Genomic DNA, 21,930 nt, shown 5'->3' on the forward strand with positions numbered 1-21,930 from the left:
AAGGCAGGCAGATCTTTGTGAGTTCGAGGCCAGCCTGGTCTACATAGTGAGTTCCAGGACAGCTGGGGCTACAGGGAGACTCTGTCTTAAAGATTCAGTGAACTTGAAGGAATACATTAAATATACTTTATTTAAATAGCATAAAACATAGTTGGTTCTATGGGAATTGGTCCTAGGTAGAATTAGGGGTACTGAGGGAAAAGGGGATGAAGTAGAATCCAGCTTTCAGTCTCTTTCCCATGTTGCCCACGCTCCTCTGGAATTCCTGGATCAAACATTCTCCTGCCTCAGTTTCTGGAGTAGCAGAGCTACAGACACACACCACTCACTGCACTCCACTGTTTTCAGTCTCAGCTCAGAAACTCTAGCAATCCTTGTAGTTCCTTGCAACTCCTCACTACCTCTGGGATGGACTGCAGAGTCTGGGAAGAGGCAGAGAAGAGTTCAGAATCAGAAGTCTGCATCTCAAAGATCCTGGCCCAGGAGGCGGGAAAGGAGAATACAGACGCCAGACACCTACAGTAAGAAGTCAGCACAGGCTGAGAACCAGAGCTGTGCTCCTCAGTTCTTCGTGGGGCCAGGACCTGTTACCTCCCTCACACTTTTACCTCATAAATATGCTGTACAGTGTTATCTAGTTTCTTCAACTCTGTGTCAGAGCGCCGAAGGTTCTCCTCAAGGATGTTTCTCTAGAATGCAAATAGTTTTCATAAACCCTATGCTTAAAAGAACATAGCCAGGAGCGATCACACACACCTTTAATCCAGCACTTAGGAGGCAGAGGCAGGTGGATCTCTGTGAGTTCAAGGCCAGCCTGGTCTACGTAAAGAGTTCCAGGCCAGCTGGAGCTACAGGGAGACCCTGTCTTGAAAAAAAAAAGACCAATAAATAAATAATAAATAAATAAAAGAAAAGAACATAGCTTGGGAGGACAGAGGCAGTATGGCAGGATGCTTGTTTGTGGTGATGGGAATGGCCCTAGAAGAATATGGAATTCCTTACATGGCTCTGGTACTTGGCCACCAGTTTTGCTTTCTCATTTTTCATCTCCAGGAACATAAGCCTCAGCTTGTCCACCTATAAATATGTCCATATTAATAGGGGCACAGCCTGAGGTCCCCACCAGTTGCTCAGCTCCTTTGTTAACTCTGAGTCACCTCCTGAGAAAGACACACTTTCTCCTGGATCCAGTTAGTAGCCATCAGCTGACAGTTGGAGTCTAGCTGGCCTTCCAGGGCTTCCCGGAGCACTTTAGTCTCTGTCTCCGCATGCCTAAGTAAGCGTGTGAGCTGAGTCACCTCTTCTCTGAGGCTCTGGGAATGAGAGCAGAGACAGTATCCATAAGCACTCAAGGATCCTTCCTATCCTCATCACATTGGGTGGGAGAAGCAGAGGCCCCACCGTAAGTAACACTAAGGAGCATACTATGAGCTCGCCACTCTTGTCTATCTGCTCCAGGATCTTCTCATTTTGCTTCTGAATCACTTCCTGGAGCTCCTTTTCATTCTGTGAGGGGAAAGGATGTGAGAAAGCACTAAGGAAAAGCTGGCTTCTTTGAAGCCCTTGCCAGAAGGCAGCAGACTCCTGGTCCATGCTCAGGCCTGGGGACTAAGTAATTCCACTCTAATTCTTCTTTGGAGCCAAGTCAAGCAAGGCACATCTAGGAGAGCTCTGCTAGAGTTCTTGACTTCCCTCCTGGGTCTGTCTGGGAAAAGGTCAGCCCACAGCTGACACATTCTCAAATATGTCTGACCCCAAGAAGGGCAAAACTAGGGCAGTAGTCGGAAAAGCCCCACTACCTAGATTCCTAGAGAGAAAGAGAGGGCTCCCAGTGGGCCAACAGAGCTGCCCCAGTTCTTCATCGCCCCACTTTCAGGTCCCTCCTTCACCTTGTAGCGCAAGCACAAGGCCTGGTTCAGCTTCTCTATGCCTGCTTCCTTTGCTCTCTGGGCTTCCTGATGCTGTTCTTCCTGGTCCTGTAGCCTAGCCTGCAGGTCACAACTAGGGAAAGGGAGAATTCTGCATCATTCCTGTCCTCTGCCTTTGGTATGTGGGGCTGTCTCACTGCCCTTGTCATTAACACTGCTCACCACTCACATTTTTCTCTGTAAAGTCTCAATGGCTTCTTCTTTAGACTCTTGTAGCATCGAACACAGGCTCTGAAGCTCCAGCAGCATAGTACTCATGTCTGCCAGGGTCTTCTCTAGGTCTGTGGTCTCTGAAAGAGAAAGTCCTAGACAGAAGGAAGGGGTATGCAGTCATTTCCAGAACTCTTCTCTATGTTCTGCACCCACCAGATTTAAATATCCGGAACATTACAGATCCCAAAAGACAGAAATAAAATGAGCCCAAGTGGAATTGAGGTTTTTAGAGCAAAGCTCTTCTCATTGCTTTTGTCTTTACTCATTACCACCAGGTTTTCCAGAAATGAGGCAGGATCCCTGGAGCCCACCCTAACCTGTAGGCTGAAGGGAAACCATTGATGCTACTCGGGTGAAAGCACTCTTGTCGCTTCCAAGTAAGGGCACAGGAACTGGTTCTGGCTCTGAAACAAAAATAAACAATGGAGAACCAGGCATGTTCGGCTACATAGCAAATTCAAGGTCAACATAGGCTACATGAGACCCTGTTTACAAAAAAAACCCCAAAACACAGAGAGGGTCTCTCTGGTGACCCAATCAGAGGTCAGTAGAAGCTGGATAAGACAGACAAGTCTAGGGGTGGGTATCTTTACCAGCTGATATCAGGAGCAGGGTCACAAATTTCCCACCCTTAAATCCCAGGGCCCTGAACCTTCAACTGCCTCTGCTGTCGAGATGTTTTCTGAGGAGTTACTATCATTGGGTGGAGGGTGTTCCTGTGCTGGAGGACAGCCTGTGCTCAGAATGATGTCTGATTCAGCCTAAGGACAAAGGAGAAGAAAAAATAATTAGCTGCTCTTTAGGGTGAGTGATCGATCTGCTGAACTCCTAGCTACTCCTATCCTTCCAGAGTGCTTTACTATCCTCTACCTCACCATTCTATCTCTAAGTTCTTCATTAGTGCCTTTCTCTGAACAAGTTTATATTAACTCCCACTAAAACAACAAATTAAAAAAACAAAAAAAGGCCAGGCATGGTGGCATACGCCTTTAATCCCAGCACTTGGGAGGCAGAGACAGGTGGATCTCTGTGAGTTCAAGTCCAACCTGGTCTACATAGTGAGTTCCAGGACAGCTGGGGCTACAGGGAGACCCTGTCTCAAAAAGACCAAAAAAGAAAAGAAAAGAAAAAAAAAAAAAACTTTAAATCCCCTTTTAACTACTACTGTCCTTTCTTTTATTTAATAAGGAAAGAAGGAAGGAGGGAGACAAGGACAGAGGGAGGGCAGGCAGTCTACAATTCTTACTTATGAGCCTCACCATCCATTGATTCCCTAGTCATTAGACACGAGCTTCTGCCTCATTATTTCACCAACCTTCTTGTCAATTGGTACATCACAGGCATCCTTACTTTCAAATACAATGGATACTTCAGAGCTTATTTTCCTGCCCTATTTGATATGATAACCATACACTTTTGGAAACTCTTCTGGATCATGACTATCCTTCATGGATAGGCCTTTCTAGATTATTTCTTTTCCTGACCCACAGGTCTTTTCTTAATCCTTGGACTTCATGTACCCACTTAGGGGTGAGAGGGTTCAGTCCTTGGCCCTCTTTTCAAGGCTTTGCTTCTGGAGCTCCACAAAATACCCATTTCAGACTACCATTTCCACTTAAATGACTCTTCAATTTCTTTCTCTCAACTGGATTTTTCCCAGTCTCCAGGCTGAAAGACAAACTGCTTATGAAAAGTCTACCAGAACATTCCACGTTCTACATAAAAACTAGGTGTATAAAGCTAGGCTCACTGTTTTGTTTCACTCAAAAATCCATTCCTGCTTCAGTATTTACTGTTCGAGAACATAACAGGCAGTAAATTGCAGCCTCTGGGCCAAATCTGGCCTACCAACTGTTTTTGCAAGTGTTTTAGGACATAGCCACATTCATTCATTTACATACTGTCAGTGGCTGCTCTTGAGCTGCAAAAGCAGAGCTGAGCAGTGGAGACAGAAGCCATATGGCCCACAAAGCTGAAAACACTTATGATATGGCCCCTGGGTGGGAAAAGTTTGCTAACTCCAGTTCTAGAGGACAATGTCATCCCTTTCTAACAACTTAGGATCATCAGTCAGTCACTCTTCTGCTTCTATACCAAACTGGTCACCAAGTTCATGTCTACATGCTAATTTTTTTTTCCTAATTTTCATGTATAAGTGTGTGTGGTGTATATATGTGTATATGTGTGTTCACATGTGTGTGGAGACTCAAAATTGCTATCAGAACTCTTATTTGCTCTTCCACCCTATTCTATGAGGTAGGGTCTCTTAATCAAACCCAGAACTCCAGAATATAGCTAGTCTTGCTAGTCAGCTTGCTGGGAATCCCATCTCTACCCTCCAAGGCTGGAATTACAGGAAGGTCTCCATGCCCTCCACACTCAGAATGTATGTGGGTTCTAGGGAGCCAAACTCCAGTCCCCTTGCTTGCATGGCAAGCACTTTAACCACTGAGCCATCTTCCCAGCTCCACATCTGAAATATCTGTTGCATCCATTAAATACATCCCCTCCTCTGTAACTCCTCTATAGCTAGCATTATTAGTTCAGATCTTCAAAGTTTGGCCCCCAATCTACCTCTCTAGTCTTATTTACTGTGTTGCCCATTTACCTCCTATGCTCCAGTCATGAAAAACTAACTTCCCATTCCCCAAACTTGCCACATTCTTTATGAGCAAGGCCTTGCTTGTTCATCCTTGCTTGTTGACCCAGATCTTGTTGGGTTGGACACTACAAAAAAGTACACACAGGGGCTAGAGAGATCAAGAACACTGGTTGGTCTTGCAGAAGACCCGGGCTTGAATCCTAGCACCCACATGGCAGCTAATAACTGTTGGGAGCCTCTGTTATGCAAAGTCGAAGCCCCTTCACACTGGACAGCTCATGCAGCTCGGGACTATGTGCTGCGGGCTCCTTTCATAGCGAGTGTCTTCCTGGCATCTTTCCTGTCTCTCCTTTTGAAGTGTCCGCCACAAATGCCATAACATAAACATGGCCTTTGGCTCTAACAGGTACCATGCCTTCCTGTAATTTTTCCTAGCAGACAGCAGTCTGGCAGAAATCCACTTCCATGTGTAAATACAACGCCTCACAAAGCATCTAACAGCCAAAGCTTTTACCACTACCCCCATGGTATAAATGCCTTAGTCTTCTCTTAATGGTCAGAGAATTGGGCTGCAGAGAATTGGGCTGCAGAGAGCTGGATCTCAGAGAATAAAGCTGTGACACAGACTAAGCCAAGTTTTGAGTCTTGTGTCACTACCGGCGGCCCTATCTCTCCGGGGGGCGCACTTCCTCGTGACTGGCTTACGGACATTCTAGCTTTCGCTGTCCCCGTACTTCTTCCCGCAAGGCCCAAGTGGCCAGTGGACCTCGCATCATGAGGAAGAGTACACGGGTGGATTAGGGACAGGATTTGGCAGAACAACGCTTCTGCAGCAGAGAAGCTCCAGAGACAGGAGACCCGAGCTGCCGGGAAAAGCCTGCAGGGCACCCGCCGCGCGGCCAGAGACGCCTGTGGCCAGACCCGCCAGCGACTAGCCAGGTGTGGTGGGGGAGTGCCATTCCTGGGAGTGCGCCCAGAGAGAGCACACGCCCCATAAATAACTGTCCATAACTCTAGTCCCAGGGGATCCAACACCCTCTTCTGACCTCCACAGACATTGCACGACACAGGTGCACTTATCTACATGCAGGCAATACATGCATACACATAAAATAAAAAACAATAAAATTTAAAAAAATTAAATTAAAAAAGTACATATAATGTACTATGTATAAACTTTCTACATATAATTTTCATGTTGTCACATTAAACTTTTATATACTTTGCCTCTGGCTGGTAGGTTTTCCTATACACCTACCCTTCCCTATAAATTTCTAAACCTCAAGATTGCCAAGGTCAACCACCTGCTTTGAGAAGCCTTTGTAACTCTCAAAGGTAAAACTGATCTCCCCTTCTAAATTCCCACATGATCTTGCAGATCATGAACATGGTCAAAATGACAACTTTACATGTGTCTGTCTTTCCTGCTAGACTGCAGAATTTGTGACATTTCCTATAGTCAGCTCCAGTGGAGGATCTTGGTTGTACACTTCACTGTTGTTGAATTAACTAAACAGTGAATGATAGCAATGACAGCAACCATCTATTATTTAGCATATACTGTGGAGAAGCCAAAGAGGCAAGGTTAAATTTGTTTCTTTAAACACTGATATCTGGAGCTGGAGAGATGGCTCAGTGGTTAAGAGCACTGGCTGCTCTTGCTGAGGACCTGGGTTCAGTTCCCAGCACCTATGGTGGCTAACAACCACCTATAACTCCAGTTCCAGGGGATCTGATGACCTCTTCTGGCCTCAATGGGCATTGCACACACAGGTACTTAGGTACATGCAGGCAAAACACTCACAAACATAAAAATTCAAGAATCAAAAAAATTTTTTTTAAATCAAAAAACTTTTAGAAAAGTTAAACATTGATATTTAAGGAAAGCTAGTACAATTGCAAAAGGAGCATAAGTTTGTTAGGAATATAGGCAGAAATCACCAAGTATACGTGATTTGCAAAAATTTCAAAAAAGATGAACTTGGGAGGAAGATTTTAATAGGAAACAAAGAATTTCCAGTTTGAAAATAGGAGACAATTGGGGCTGGAGAGTTGCCTCAGCAGTTAAGAGCACTGGCTGCTCCTGCAGAGGACCTGGGTTCAATTCCCAGTACCCACATAGTGGCTAACAACTGTCTATAACTCTAGTTCCAGGGGATGTGACGCTCTCTTCTGACCTTTCAGGCACTGCATGACATGGGAGCACCAACCTACATGCAGGCAATACACTCAAACACATTAAATAAAAATAATAAATAAAATATTTTAAAAAGAGGGATGTCTGGAGAGATGCCTCAGTGGTTAAGAATACTTGCTGTTCTTCAAGAGGACCCAGGTTCAATTCCCAGCACCCACATGGCAGCTAACAACTGCCCTTAACTCCAGTTCCAGGGGATCTGATACCCTCTTCTGGCCTCTGCAGTATCTGCACTACACCGGTGCACTTATATACATGCAGGCAATACACTCATACACATAAAAATAATAATAAAATAAAATAAAAAGAAAATAGAAGACAATTGAAGCCAGGTGAGGTGGTGCACACCTTCAATTCCAGCACTTGGGAGGCTACTGCAGGCAGATCTCTTTTAAGTTCAAGGTCAGCCTGGTCTACATAGTGAGTTCTAGGCCAGCTGGGGCTACAGGGAGACCCTGTCTCAAAGAAAGAAAAAAAAGGAAATGGAAGATAATTGTGTGATGCCAGGTATGAATGGAAATGAGATGTGTGGGGCTATAGCCCAATTGGAGCAAAAGTCTTATCATTCAAAGGTAGGAAACAAATGAAGTCTTGAGCTTAAGAGGTCCTGGAGGTAATTGAAAATCATAGAAGGTCACAGAAATGAAAAAGAGTAGGGCTTTAGGAAGTCTATTCTATATAATAAACATACTATGGGAGAATGGGACTAAAGCTCAGTGGTAGAATGCTTGCCTAATATAAGTGAGGCCCTACATTCAATTCCCAGTACTGAAACAAACAAACAAAAAACATACGATGGAAAGGGAAGCCCCATATCCTACTTTGTCCTTTAGTTTTGCCTGTAGGAAGACAGTCAGGCTCTGTAGTTGCTCATTCAGCAGCCAAAGCTCTTTATGATGCTGGTGTGTCTTCTCTAGGACTTGTTTCTCATGCCCTGCTACAGTGCTGGCCAGCTCAGCCCTGAAATGAACCAGGAAGATGATCAAAGATCAAATAGGTTACTTTCTCTGAACATTTCTCCCAAACCCCCCATATTCAAGGAGTGAAGCGGAGGCTCAGCACTCTCACAGTTCTGTTCTGAGAGACTCTGGGGAAAATAAGCACTTGGAGGGAAGCAAGAAAGGTAAAGATCTTACTTTAGGTTTTCTACAGTGTCCTTGAGAGTCTCACATTGCAGGCTACGCTCCCGTAGTACATCTAGAGTGGTTTTCAACTGACACTCAATCTGTCCCAGCTCCAGGTGAGCAACTTGACTCTCTTGGTCTGCAAACTGGAAAGATGGGAGAAAGAAAAAGAAAGAAAGAGAGGGAATTTAGAGCCTGGGACAGAGGCTTTCTCTAGCCTACAACCCCAAACTTCACCTCAGTCCTAGCAGGCAAGAGTCACACTCCCAAGGTTTACCTACTCCCTTGCTCCAAGCCCAATTCCTTACCTCCAGGGTCTCCTTCAGGTCCTGCACCTCCTTGGTCAACACAGCCTGCTGATGCTGCAGTTCTGCCAGTGTGTGTTTTAGTGCCATCTCTTCCTTTTGCCATCTGCCAAAGATCTTACATTAGATTCCATGTGGTCCTACATACGGGGTCTCTATTGCTATAACAACCTGATGGGAACTCACTGAGCAGCCTGTTCTTCACTGCTTTGGGTAAGCTGACACAGCAACTCATCCTTCATGGCCAGGTCCTGGGCACAATGGGTATGCTGACTCTCCAGTTCTTTTAGTTGGCTGTCTGTATTAGCCAGAATATGCAGCTGAGCCCGGAGATCTAGATCAAAAGTATCCAAATGACGCCATGGCACTAATTAGCCAAAGCCCTTCCACAATTTTGCCCCAAAACAAGTGCTCTAGAGCACTTCCTTATTGCCACATGCCAAGCAGGCTCAATCTATGTGCACACGCACACACAGACAGACACAAACACACACACCTGTTGCAAGGCGACTATTTTCCAACTTCAGTTGTTCTATTTGGCCTTTATAGCTGTCTAAGTGGGCAGAGACTTGTTCTAGCTCCTTGGTAATCTAAAAGAAAAGACAGTTTCAGGGCTGGAGAGATGGCTCAGTGGTTAAGAGCACTGGCTGCTCTTGCAGAAGACCTGGGTTCAGTTCCCAACAACCACATGGTGGCTTACAACTATCTGTAACTCCAGTTCCAGGGGATCCAGTGCCTCTTCTGGTCTCTGAGGGCACTTCACACATGTGGTACCCATACATACATGTAGGCAAAACACTCATAAAATTTTAAAAAATTAAAAAATTTTAGAAAAGAATAGGAAAGACAGTTTTCTTCCTATAGTTCCTCCTGAGTCAAGAATTCCAGGACTCAGTGCAGCTTCTCCTTCTGGCTAACAGAGAAAATTACCTGGACAGCAACAATGCAGAAAATAAAGCTGATCCTCAGGAATAAGTAGAGATAAGAAAAATTACTGAAGTACTGCTGCTGAAGAGCAAAACAGCTGGGCTCAAGCCATCTTATAACCAAGGGAAGTGGGTGGTCTTCAAATCCAGAGGGAAAGGAGATAGGTCCAGTAAAAGAAGCTATAGCATGCTCTAAAGAAACCAGGTCAGCCGGGCATGGTGGCGCATGCCTTTAATCCCAGCACTTGGGAGGCAGAGGCAGGCAGATCTCTGTGAGTTCAAGGCCAGCCTGGTCTACATAGTGAGTTCCAGGACAGCTGGGGCTATAGGGAGACTGTCTCAAAAAGACCAAAAAATAAAAAGAAACCAGTCCTAAACAGTCCGCACTCCAAATACCTGCTGCTTTTCCTTGATTGCAACATCACGTTCCTGCAGGGCCTGCCGGCTCTTGGCTGTGAGTTTCTCTGTGAGTTTTCGAGACTGACTCAGCAAAGTTGTCCAAGTCCCACACTACCAGAAGTAAGCAGAACAGTAGAACACAGTAAGGTCAGCCCACTAGCAAAGCTGGCTGTAAGGGAATGGTTATCAAGGCTCCAAATATTCACCTTCAGGTGCATCGATGTCCAGTCCTGTTGCAAGGCAGAAGTCAGATGCACTGTCTGCTGAGCCAGCTCTTTTTGCTCTGCATGAAGCCCTATCTGGAAGGGAAGAATCACCCTATGGAGGCAGCTAAAGTAGGAATATGTGACCATCTTTCTGTGTGTCAGCATGGACCCCAGAAATGAAAATGCCCTTAAATTACCAGTTGGGTCTGAGCCTCCTGTAGAAGGCCTCTGAATTGTTGCAAGGATGTCAAATTCTGTTCCAGCTGGCTAATACGCTGGCTGGCATGTGCACAGAAAGCTTCCAGTACTGTCTCGGCCTGTTTAGGGAAGAGATTGCAAGGACATAGTGTGTAGTACAAGGAAACAGCACAAAAGGCCATACCCACAGGCACCTCAGCAGCTCTTAATTCCCCAGGGTAGGCAGTCTGTCTCAGGTCATTCCTACAGGAATTTTGAAGTGGAGATCTTCTGCATATAGAAACAATCATCTGCCACCTTACCACATCTTTGCCTTTGAGGGCTATTTCCTCTCTGTGCCTTGCCTCCTCCCTTTCTGTTTTGAGACTCTGAAGCTTTGCCCTCAATTTCTTCAGTACATCAGAACAGCAGGAAATCAAGGTTTCTACACGCTGAGACTACAAAGTAAGAATCAGATGTATGTCTTGCGCCTTCCTTTTGGTTTTCAGTCTCACCAAGGCCCCTACCTCCACCTTCATGCCACTTACCTCCTGATTCACTGCCATTCTATCTTCTTCTATGTGTGTCAGGGACAGGTAAAGCAAGGGTAGCAGTTCTTTAGAGACTAGCACCCATGATTGCTGTAGAGGGAAAGACAGCTGGCTAAGCTACATCAAATACAGTCTCTATGCAAGAAGCAGGGACACAGCAGAGGAAAGCCATCGACCCCAATTCCAAGGTCAATCAACACTTACCATGACATTCCTAGCCTGAAGCAGGGCCTGTCTAATTTCCTGACTCTCCTGAAGATGTTGAGGCTTCTTAGTTACCTAGCCAAAGAATAGTTCTTTTTGGATAGAGTATATACCAGCAGCCTCTTATGACCCCTCAACTCAGTGAGTTACAGGAACCTTTTGAAAATATGAGAAGGGCCAGGCGTGGTGGTGCATACCTTTAATCCCAGCACTTGGGAGACAGAGGCAGGCATACATAGTGAGTTCCAGGACAGCTGGGGCCACAGGGAGACCCCATCTCAAAAAGAAAAAAAAAAAAGAGAAGGAAAAACTAGGCTCCCAACTAGATGAAGCAAAATAAGGAAAACCTAGAGGACCAGGGCAACAGCTCAACTGGTAAAGCACTTGCTCCAGTCCCAGGGGATCTGACACCCTCTCCTAGCCACTGTGGGGGCTGCATACATGAGTGCACTTACATATATACAGGCAAAATACTTATACAAGTAAAAAGAAAGACTCTCTTTAAAAAAATAAAAAATAAAGAGCTGGACATGGTAGTACATGCCTATAATCTCAATATGAGATGATGAAATGGGAGGTAGAGACAGGCAGATCCCTGGACACTTAAGAGCCAGCTAGCCTGACCTATGTGACAAAGTTCTAGGTCAATGAGATATTGTCTTAATGAAAGGGTAGGTGCGGGCTGGAGAGATGGCTCAGTGGTTAAGAGCACTGCCTGCTCTTACAGAGGACCCAGGTTCAATTCCCAGCACCCACAGGGCAGCTACAAACGGCCCTTAACTCCAGTTCCAGGGGAATCTGAAGCCTTCCTCTGACCTCTGTAGCACGGTATGACACAGGTGCACTCACATACATGCAGGCAACACACTCATACACATAAAATAAAAATAAAATATTAAAAAAAAATAGGTAGGTGCTTGAGGACTAATACCCAAGGTCCTTTGGCTTCCATATGTACTGTGTAGACTTGTATGTATGTATACAACTGGACACCCCCCTTCTTAAATTCTTCCATTGTGCTGTGTACATACTAGGCCAGTGCTCTACTGTTGAATTGTATCTCCAGCCCCAAAAGTTCCTTTTGCCAGGCAGGGTGGCACATGCCTTTGATTCTAGTACTGGGGAGGTAGGAACTGACAGATCTCCAGGAATTTGAGGCCAGCCTGGTCTACATAGCTAGCTCCAGGTTAGCTAGGGCTACATAGTGAGGCCCTATCTTTAAAAGAGAGAAATCACTAACAATTTCACTATCTGAAACAGTGACTCTTTTGTTTTGATAAGTCTAGAATGGCCTTGAACTTAAGATCCTCTTCCTCAGCCTCCCATTGTTGGGATTACAGACATGTGCCACTGTGCCCAGTTCTAAGCCGTGGCTTCTGTCATTAAATTAGCATACAAGATAATAGATTTTTCTTGAGCTTCACCCCATTTTCCCTGCTCTTCCTCTCTCCAGTAGCACCAATTCCTCTTTCATGTCACATGTACTGCAGTCCTTTTTCCCTCTCCCCACCTTAAGGCTTCTTCTTACCTTCTCATGGTCCCTTTTCCATTTCCATGATTTACACACACACTGTCACTCACATAAACACTCCTACACAGAAGTTAAAATCCCAGATCTGTGTATGAGACTATGTGATTGCTTCACTCTGTATGATTTCCAGTTCCATCCATTCTCCTGCAAATGTCATTTCATTTTTCTTTACAGCTGAATAAAATTCTATTGTGCAATGTACCACCCTTTGATTATACATTCATCTGATGGTGGACATTTAGGCGAGTTCAATTTCCTAGCTATTGTGTACAATGCAGCAATAAGTTTCTCTGTGGTAGGACTTGGAGTCCTTTGGGTCTATACTGGATTTTCAGAGTGACTATACCAGCGTACAGTGAATTAGGGTGCACACACACACACACACTTTTTCCTTTTTGTATTTTTGAGACAGGGTCTTCCTATAGCCCAAGCTGGCCTAGAACTCGCTATATAAACCAGGCTAGCCTCAAACTCACAGAAATCCACCTGCCTCTGCCTCTCAAGTGCTGGGATTAAAGGCATGTGCCACCATACCCAGCCTACACACACATCTGACCAGCATCTGTTATTTGTTTGACACAGGGTCCCCCTGTGGCTCAACTCTCCAGAAGACCAGGGTTCAAATCCCAGCACCCACATGGCAGCTAACAATTGTCCTGTCCCAGGGGATCCAATGCCCTCTTACCTCCAAGAGCATCGCACAACATGGGTGGACTTACATACATGCAGGCATAACACTCATACATATCAATAAAAATAAATTTAAAAAATAAATCAAGGGCTGGACGTGGTGGCGCACGCCTTTAATCCCAGCACTTGGGAGGCAGAGGCATGCGGATCTCTGTGTGTTCAAGGCCAGCCTGGTCTACAAAGTGAGTTCCAGGACAGCTGGGGCTACAAGGAGACCCTGTCTCAATAAGACAAAAAAAATTATATTTATTTGTGTATATGTGTGTTTGTGTGTGTGTATGTGTCCACAAGTCTCAGCTAGTAGAATCACAAGAGTTTGAGGCCAGCCTGAGCAACAAAGCATGTTCTAGGTAAACCTGGGCTAAAGAACCTGATTCAAAAAAAGAAAAAAGAAAATTTGGGCCAGGCTTCTTGCACTGTAATCCCAGCAACTGGGAAGCCAGGACAGGAAGGTTAAGAATTCAAGGCCAGGCCTGGAGAGATATGGCTTAGCAGTTAAGTGCACTTGCTGCTCATATAGAAGACTTGGGTTCAGTTCCCAGCATACACATGGCAACTCATATCCATCTAACTCTAGTTCTGGGGGATCCACAGAGCCCAGGTATGCACATGGTGCACATATATACATGTATACCAAACACTCATACACATAAAATTAAACTTAGGATCTCGTGCATGATAAGCAAGTGCTCTACTAATGAGTTATATTACTAGGCCTATTTAGATTATTTCTATTTTATATTTTAATTGTTCTTTGTTTTTTGTTGTTGTTTGTTTTTTTTTTTGTTTTCTGGGTTTTTTTTTGAGACAGGGTCTCCCTGTAGCCCCAGCTGGCCTTAACTTGCTATCTAGACCAGGCTGGCCTCAAACTCACAGAGATCTGCCTGGCTCTGCCTCCTGAGTGCTGGGATTAAAGGCATGCACCATCACACTCAGCTTAATTGTTCATTATTTTATGGAAGATAAAGATATTACTATGAAGCCCAACCTTGTAGCACACATGAGGCTGAAGCTGGATGACCTTGAATTTGAAGTCACCTTGGGTTATAAAACAAGACTTTTGGATCTCTGTGAGTTCGAGGCCAGCCTGGTCTACATAGAGAGTTCCAGGCTAGCTGAGGCTACAGAGAGGCTATCTCAAAAAGATTAAAAAAAAATATCAAAAAAGTCGTATTGTACCCCCAGAAGAGATTAAATATGATCTCAAAGACAGCAGAATTTGAGGAATACTTGGGGTCTAAGAGAAAAGTGGGAATCTTTATTACTGCTGAAAGGAAGCTACTGTCTAGAGCAAGGGACAGCAGTGCTGAGTCACCAGGATGGGGCATTCTGGATTTCAATAAGCAGTCACATCATCTTCAGGTCTCTTAAGAGTTCATAGCTCCCTTCCCCAACAAAGCAATCATTACCTACTGCATCCTGCACAAAGGCACAGAGCACCCCATGAGTCCTGGATATGCACACGTACTGCTCAGAGCTGGGCAGTCAGGCAGGTGATGAGATTAATGTTGAGAGGTAGCTGAGCAGCAAGGACATGCACGGTGATGGCAACTGGCTTAAGGGATGTCATTTCCCTGCTCTGGTTCTGCTTCAGTGGCCTCCAAAGGGACCTGGCAGCTTAGGAGGCTAGAAGGCAGTTCTGGGGACACGAAATGAGGTCAAGGGCAAGAAAAAAGACTGAAAGATAATACAGAAGAGAAATCGAGCAGCTAGAGGAACAGGAGCCCATGGTTTCCAGGACTTGGGGCAAAAGGCAGTCATCATGTTGAGGATATTTTCACTTGCAAAGAGGCACTGGGCATTTAGGAAACCATTTCTTCCAATCATCAGCCACCACAATATTGAGGCTTTCTATTCTTTCCCCAACACCATTCCTATAATAATATATAATATATAATGGTATGTGGGTTTGCTTGTTTTAAAAAAAATTTTTATTGGGGCTGGAGAGATGGCTCAGCAGCTGAGAGCACTGACTACTCTTGCAGAGGACCCAGGTTCAATTCCCAGCACCCACATGGTGGCTAACAACCTTCTATAACTCCAATTATAGAGGATGCAGCACATTCTTCTGACCTCCTTGGGCACTGTATGACATAGGTACACTTATACACATGCAGGCAATACACTTATACACATAAAATAAAAATAAATAAAATTTCTTAAAATTACATTTACTTATGTATATGTAGGCACTCCCATACACATATTGAGGTCAGAAGACAACTACAAGAGTTGGGTGGATCATGGGGATTTAACTCAGGTCATCAGGCTTCCCAGCAAGCATCTTCACCTGCTGAGTGATCTTGCCAGCCCTTTTCTGAATTTTTTTTCTTTTTGAGACAGGGTCTCCCTGTAGCCCCAGTTGGCCTGGAGCTCACTATGTAGACCAGCTTGGCCTTGAACTCACAGAGTTCCCCTTAATTTATCTTATGAGTGTTTGCCTACATGTATGTAAGTACATCTGTGTTGTACAATGTCCATGGAGGCCAGAAGAGGGCACTGGAGTGTTGGAGTTACAGACAGCTGTCGCGGGTGAGAGGAACTGAACTCAGGTCCTCTACAAGAGCAACCAGTGCTCTTAACCACTGAGCCATCTTTCCAGCCCCTTTGTGGTTTTTGATAGAGGCATGAACTTGCTATATCAGTCAGACCAGACTGACCTTGAATTCACAGAGATCTGCCTGACTCTGCCTCTTGAGTGCTAGGATTAAAGGTGTTTTATTTTATGTGTTTTATGTTTTGCCTGCATTTAAGTGTACCCATGTGTATAATTCCCATGAAGGCCAAAAAAGGACATAGGATCCCTTGGAACTGGAGTTATCTGTAAGAGCAGCCAGTGCTCTTAACCACTGACTCTTCTTTCCAGCCCTAATTTTTAAATTTTTTAATTTGTTTTTTAAAATTAGTATACAAAGTAATGAATTTCATTGTGGCATTTTTCATACATACTTCTGTTCTTACTGACCTTCTGTGCTGGAGAGCTTTGGTTGTCAACTCAATACACCTAGGAAGAGGCACCCTCACTGGTCTATGGCCACTGTCTGGAGCACTTTCTTGATTGTTGAGTGATGTGGGAGGGCCCAGTCCACTGTGGGTGGTGCCACCCCTGGGCAGGTGGTATTATATGGTATACAAAAGCAGGCTGAGCAAAGGCCAGGGAAGCACGCCAGTAAGCAGTGTACCTCTGTGCTCCAGGTTCCTGCCCTGAGTTCCTGCCTTGGCTTCCCTCGATGACAGACTACTGTGCTTTGTAAGCCAAATAAATCCTTTCTTCCTCAAGTTGGTTTTGGCCATTTTTATCACAGCAATTGAAAGCAGACTAGAATACAGTCCTTCTCCACTCCTCTTCCTGTCCCCTTCCTTTCCTTAAGAATCCCACTTCTCACTTCATGTCACATGTATTCTATTGCCTTTTTCCCCGTGACCCTCTTACTCTTTTTCCCCTTTCATTGGTCCCTCTTTAGTTTCACGGCACAAACCCCCCAGAATTAAAATCTAGGATCTGTCTAGGCCAACCAAATCAACAATAGCAAGACCCTTTCTCAAACAACAAACCAAAAACTAGGATCTACATCTGAGAGAAAACATGCAGTATTTGTCTTCCTAAGCTTGTGTTATTTCACTTAAGATAATAATTTCCGATCCTATCCATTTTCCTAAAATGGTACTGCAATTTTTTTGTTTTTGTTTGTTTTGGTCTTTTTGAGACAGGGTCTCCCTGTAGCCCCAGCTGGCCTGGAACTTACTAGTAGACCAGGCTGGCCTCAAAATTACAGAGACCCCCTGGCTCTGCCTCCCAGGTGCGGGGATTAAAGGCGTGTGTCACCACACGGGGCAGTACTATAATTTTCAATAAAACCCTAAACATAGCCAGTGGGGGGGGGAATCAAACAGATGGAGTTACTCTCCTTACTATAATTCACACAGTAAAATGATTCAGCAAAAATTCATGGTTTCCATTCTAAGAGATATAAGCACTAAGATCTTCACAGAAATAATGGAATAACTAGGAACAGAGGAAACAAGAGTATGCCACCCAATTCTAAGAATTCCTTTGGAGACATATGTCAAAAATCTTAGGGAATTTTGACCAAAAATGTTTAAGGAAAGGCTAGTAAAAGTGTAAAAGTGGATGTTGTGCAAGCCTGTTGACCTGAGTCCTGTCCCTAGAACCCAAGTGGAAGGAGAACCAACCTCTGAAGGTTGTCTTCTGGCCTCTAAACACTAGGATGTACACACTCAAAACAAATTTAATGGGCTGGCATGGTGACATATGCTTGTAATGCACCACTATAGAGATTGAGGCAGGAGGGTCGCTGAGATTGAGATAGGATCTCACTATATAGCCCTGGCTACCCTGGAACTCACAGAGATCTTCCTGCCTCTGACTCCCAAGGGTTTCAATTAAAAGCATGCGCCACCATAACTGGCCTCAAAAACTATATTTTAATTACTGTAGTCATTTGCTTCCTTAGTACACACAAAAGATTTTCTGTTGTCATTTGATTGGTATGTAAGATTTGGAATATGAAGTAAGTATGATCTTCTTTATTAAAGTGGGCAAGGGCAACTGACAATAGAGAAATAGAAAAGAAAAAAACTAGTGACGAATATATCTGGAAGATGATGATTTGAAATTATTCCTTTAAAACTTTATCTTAGACTTGGGATACAGCTCTGTGGTAAAGCGCTCGCCTAGCATGTAGAGGCCCCTAGGTTCAATCCTGAATACCATAAAAATCAATTAATGAACTTTGAGTACTTTGTACTCCCTTGAAAAGTCCTGCTGTACCTGAGAGGTACAGTAAGTACCCCAGAGGTACAGTAAATAGCCAGAGCTTTAAAGATGTTTCAAGATCTTCAGCTTTTAAGACAGCCTAGCTTCAAACTCTATTTTTATTTTATTTTATTACTATTATTTTTTTTTGGTCTTTTTGACCCAGGGTCTCCCTGTAGCTCCAGCTGTCCTGGAACTCACTATGTAGACCAGGCCTGCCTCTGCCTCCCAAGTGCTGGGATTAAAGGTGTGCGCCACCACGCCCAGCCTATTTTATTTTTTTAACTTATTTTTATGTTTACATGTATGAGTGTTTTGCTTGCAATGTAAATAATCTAAGTGCACTGGGCATGCAATGCCCACAGAGGCCAGAAGAGGGTGTCAAATCCCCTGGAACTGGAATTACCAATGGTTGTTCACTGCCATGTGGGTGCCAGGAAGTGAACCCAGATCCTCTGGAAGAGCAAGTGCTCTTAATTGCTGAGTCATCTCTCCTGCCCCTTGAACTCTACATAGCTCAGGCTGGCCTTGAACTTGAGATCATCCTGCCTCACAGCCTCAGAAATGCTGGGATTATAGGCATACCTTGCTCAGATCCTCAGCTTTTACATATATTCTAAGAATGCACCTGTGATTAAGGAGCCCTCTTGTCCTCTGGCAGCTCATCAGCTTAAATTAGGAGGCTGGGTCCTCCAAGCTCTAGGAAGAAGCTTCTTACCCCACAAGGAGAGTTGCTGGTCTGTGTGCTACTGTCCTGGGATTCTGCATGGGAGACAGTCAGCTGGCTCTTCCATGTTTGTAGCTGTCGGAAAAGAACTTCCAGCATGACAAGAGAGCTCAGCAGGTTATCTTCCAAGTCATGCCTGGACAAGGCAGTCAGAGCTGGAAGACAACGGCTACAACGAGAAGATGAGGAAAGGAAGGGGAAGAGATGGGCGTGGGACGTCTAGAATATTGGAGCCCAAAAGCACAAGCTTAGAGGGGTCACTTACCCCAACAGGAGGTGTTCTGTCTCTGAAGTACGGTCCTTGGTGTCTGCTGTCTGAGATTTGTTTGGATTCTCTTTCTGTAGTACTGGAGGAGTAAACCAAGTTCCCACAGAACAAGTAGAGAGAGGTGTATTACCAATGGCAGCATCCTGAAGCAAAGAAGGAATCGACAAGCTTTGGCGGAGATTTTCTAGCATGATTGAAGTATTCACACCTTTTTCTAGCCAGGCCAATGGGGACGTCCAAGTCTCTGAATCTAAGCCAGGAATCCTACTAGCATCTTCTACTTTGGGGCCTGGAGTTTCCTGGGATTCCACTTCTGGATTTGGTGTCAGACATACGGATGGAACATCTTCCATATCTGAGACAAATGCTTGATCCCCCAGTTGAACCTCAGAGAATTCAGGAAGGCTTATTTCCGTTCCCTGTATAACTCTTTGCTCTACAGTTTCCTCCCCTGGATCTGCATAATTGACAGGGAAATCCATTGTCAAGACAGTTGAAGGGGAAAGCCAGACCATGGAGGAATGCAAGACATTTTCAGAAGGTATTAAATCCTCAGGCATAGCTTCAGTGATGTTATCCCTTGGGCTTTCTTCAGAGCAGTGGAACTGTTGTTCTGAACAAGGTTTTGGTGGATATTCTAAAAGATGGGATGGGGAATTCTGAAATACAGGTTTCTCAGGCATTACAGCACTATCTATAAAGCTATCTTCCATATAGGGTGCCACATCCTTTCCCACCAGATCGTCTAGCACCAAAGACTTGTTTAGAAAGCTGTTTGTCTTTGCTATGGAATCTAAATGGGCATCAAGTTTCAGATCTTGCTGCTGCCCTGATGGACAGGATATGAGAACCATGGTCTTAACTATGCTGTCATCCATTGGTTCCACTACATAGTCATCCACAGAGTCTACTGCTTTCTCAGATATTTTGAGAGTAGAGTTACTTTCAGGAGTGGGATCTGATTCATGCTGACACGCTTCTAGGTACATTAAGGAATGGCTAGATTCTTCTGAGGGGAAGTTAGTCTTCTTGGCATTGAGAAAATCCATTGGCGATAAGTTGTTGCCGCCTTCCTGCCAAAGGCAACAAAAGTAGTGGAATAAGACAGTCAAGTCAGTCCCCAAAATATAATTGTGTAAGCAAGATAATAGGCAAACTTTGGATTAGAGAGATGGCTCAGTGGTTGAGAGCACTGGCTGCTCTTGTAGAGGACCTGGGTTCATTTCCCAGCACCCACATGGCAGCTAACAACTATGAGTAACTCCAGTACTTTTCTGGCCTCCATGGGCATTGTATGACACAGGTGCACATACATACAGGCAAAACATCCATAAAATTAAAAAAAAAATTTTAAAGATATCAAACTCTCTCTCTCTCTCTCTCACACACACACACACACACACACACACACAAAGCCAGGCATGATGGTACATGCTTTTAATCCCAGCACTTGGGAAGCAGAGGCAGGCGGATCTCTGTAAGTTCAAGGCCAGCCTGGTCTACACAGTGAGTTCCAGGACAGCTGGGGCTACAGGGAGACCCTGCTTTAAAAAGAAAAAAAAAAAAAAAAAAAAAGTCTTTGAAGAACCTTATGGGTCATTTTCCTTTTTTTTGGTGGTTTTGAGACAGTCTTTCTGTAGTTCCTGTAGACCCAGCTGGCCTGAAACTCACTATGTAGACCAGTCTAGCTTCAAACTCAGAGATCCACCTGCCTCTGCCTCCTAAGTACTGGGTCTAAAGGCGTGGGCTGCCACGCCTGGCTTCATTTTCCATTCTTGACAACTTTTTTAAAAAAATATTTTATTTTTTTTTTTTATGTGTATGAGTATATTGCCTGCATGTATGTGAGTGCACCCGTGTCATGCAATGCCACAGAGGTCAGAAGAGGGCTTTGGATTCCCCTGGAACTGGAGTTAAGGACAGTTCATAGCCGCCATGTGGGTGCTAGGAATTGAACCTGGGTCCTCTGCAAGAGCAGTCAGTACTCTTAACTGCTGAGCCGTCTCTCCAGCACCGACAACTTTTTTTTTTTTAACAAAGCAGTTTGTACATGTTTACTTTTCTTAAGACCATTGACAATAACAATCTAAAACATTTAAAATTAAAAAATTTAATAAATAGAAAACACCTTTGGCAAAAGTACACCTCAGTAAGGGCAATTTTGCAAGGTACTAGAGTTTAAAATAATTTAAAGCAATCCAAGCATCCTGCCTTTCTGTGGTATAATGGATCTAGGCGAATAGATGGATACTGTCTCATTCTTGTATGAATGTCTCTTCCTCAATGAGCCTTAATGAGTTAGAGGAAGACCACTGATAGGTGCGTATTTCTCAAGAGTTTGGTAAAGGTAGAACCGGGAAGAAGCTAACTAACAGCTAAATAGAGGTCCAGGTTCTGGGGGGGGATTTGTTTTAAGCACCGGGGGGGGGGGGCTCTCTGTTGGCCTGGAGTTACGGAAGTAGAAGGCTTACATTATCCTTATTAATTACGTTCCTGCCCGGGCCCTCTGTTCCTCTGAGCTTTGGGCCTGGACAAACAGCCCAGCTGAGAAGCTGTCCAGGTGAATCTCACCTGTAGCCCCAGCTTGAGCAGTGACGGGGTCAGCGAGGAGCACGTCAGGGATCCTTTTTCTGAGTCAGTGAGGACGCCCGGCTGCAGTATAAGTTCACGGAGAGGAGTTCTCATGGCTGTTTTTCCCTGAAAAATAAATCCAGTGTGAGGAAGCCTGGGCTCCGCCAGCGGGCCTCTCCTCCCTCCCACAGTCCAGCCCCGCCGCCGACAAAGGCCCTGCAGCCCAACAGGGCCCAGGGCTCCCGGCCTCCGCACCGCCGGCGCTCGCCCCCAGCAGCTCCCTCCCCGCGGGAGTTCTCACCGGCTGGGGCGAGGGCGACAGGTCGAGATTCAGTGCTTTCACCCGCCACATTTTCAACTCGCCAAGGGAGGAAACTCACTTCCCAGACCGAGGAGACATAGCCATGTTTACCCGCCGTCTGGATTTGAACCGGTTACGCGCCCCCGGATTGGCTGCAAAATTGCAGCGTCGGGATGGGCGGGACCAGATCTGGTCACGCCCCTAGCCCGTTCCCGGCGTTCAGCCGACAATTT

The 21,930-nt window shown here is 44.9% G+C and overlaps 1 protein-coding gene across 1 annotated transcript; it reads right to left on the bottom strand.

Annotated features, from left to right (window-relative positions):
- Positions 1–112: 112 nt before the first annotated feature.
- On the bottom strand, positions 113–21,851 carry Spag5 (sperm associated antigen 5). Its single transcript, XM_029567145.1, has 24 exons — positions 21,698–21,851; positions 21,397–21,522; positions 18,823–19,898; positions 18,549–18,726; positions 10,833–10,907; positions 10,626–10,718; positions 10,401–10,535; positions 10,098–10,217; positions 9,901–9,993; positions 9,692–9,805; positions 8,866–8,959; positions 8,556–8,703; positions 8,373–8,475; positions 8,077–8,210; positions 7,762–7,900; positions 2,794–2,902; positions 2,459–2,545; positions 2,098–2,233; positions 1,890–2,001; positions 1,426–1,506; positions 1,158–1,313; positions 1,003–1,077; positions 609–689; positions 113–422 (listed from the first exon to the last, which is right to left on the bottom strand). Exons 1-24 carry the CDS (start codon positions 21,746–21,748, stop codon positions 351–353), a joined length of 3,588 nt encoding a protein of 1,195 aa, XP_029423005.1. The 5' UTR covers positions 21,749–21,851; the 3' UTR covers positions 113–350.
- Between the last annotated feature and the right edge of the window lie 79 nt (positions 21,852–21,930).

The sequence above is a fragment of the Nannospalax galili genome, unplaced genomic scaffold (assembly GCF_000622305.1).
Source record: "Nannospalax galili isolate Female #2095 unplaced genomic scaffold, S.galili_v1.0 scaffold2241, whole genome shotgun sequence".
Taxonomy (NCBI): Eukaryota; Metazoa; Chordata; class Mammalia; order Rodentia; family Spalacidae; genus Nannospalax; species Nannospalax galili.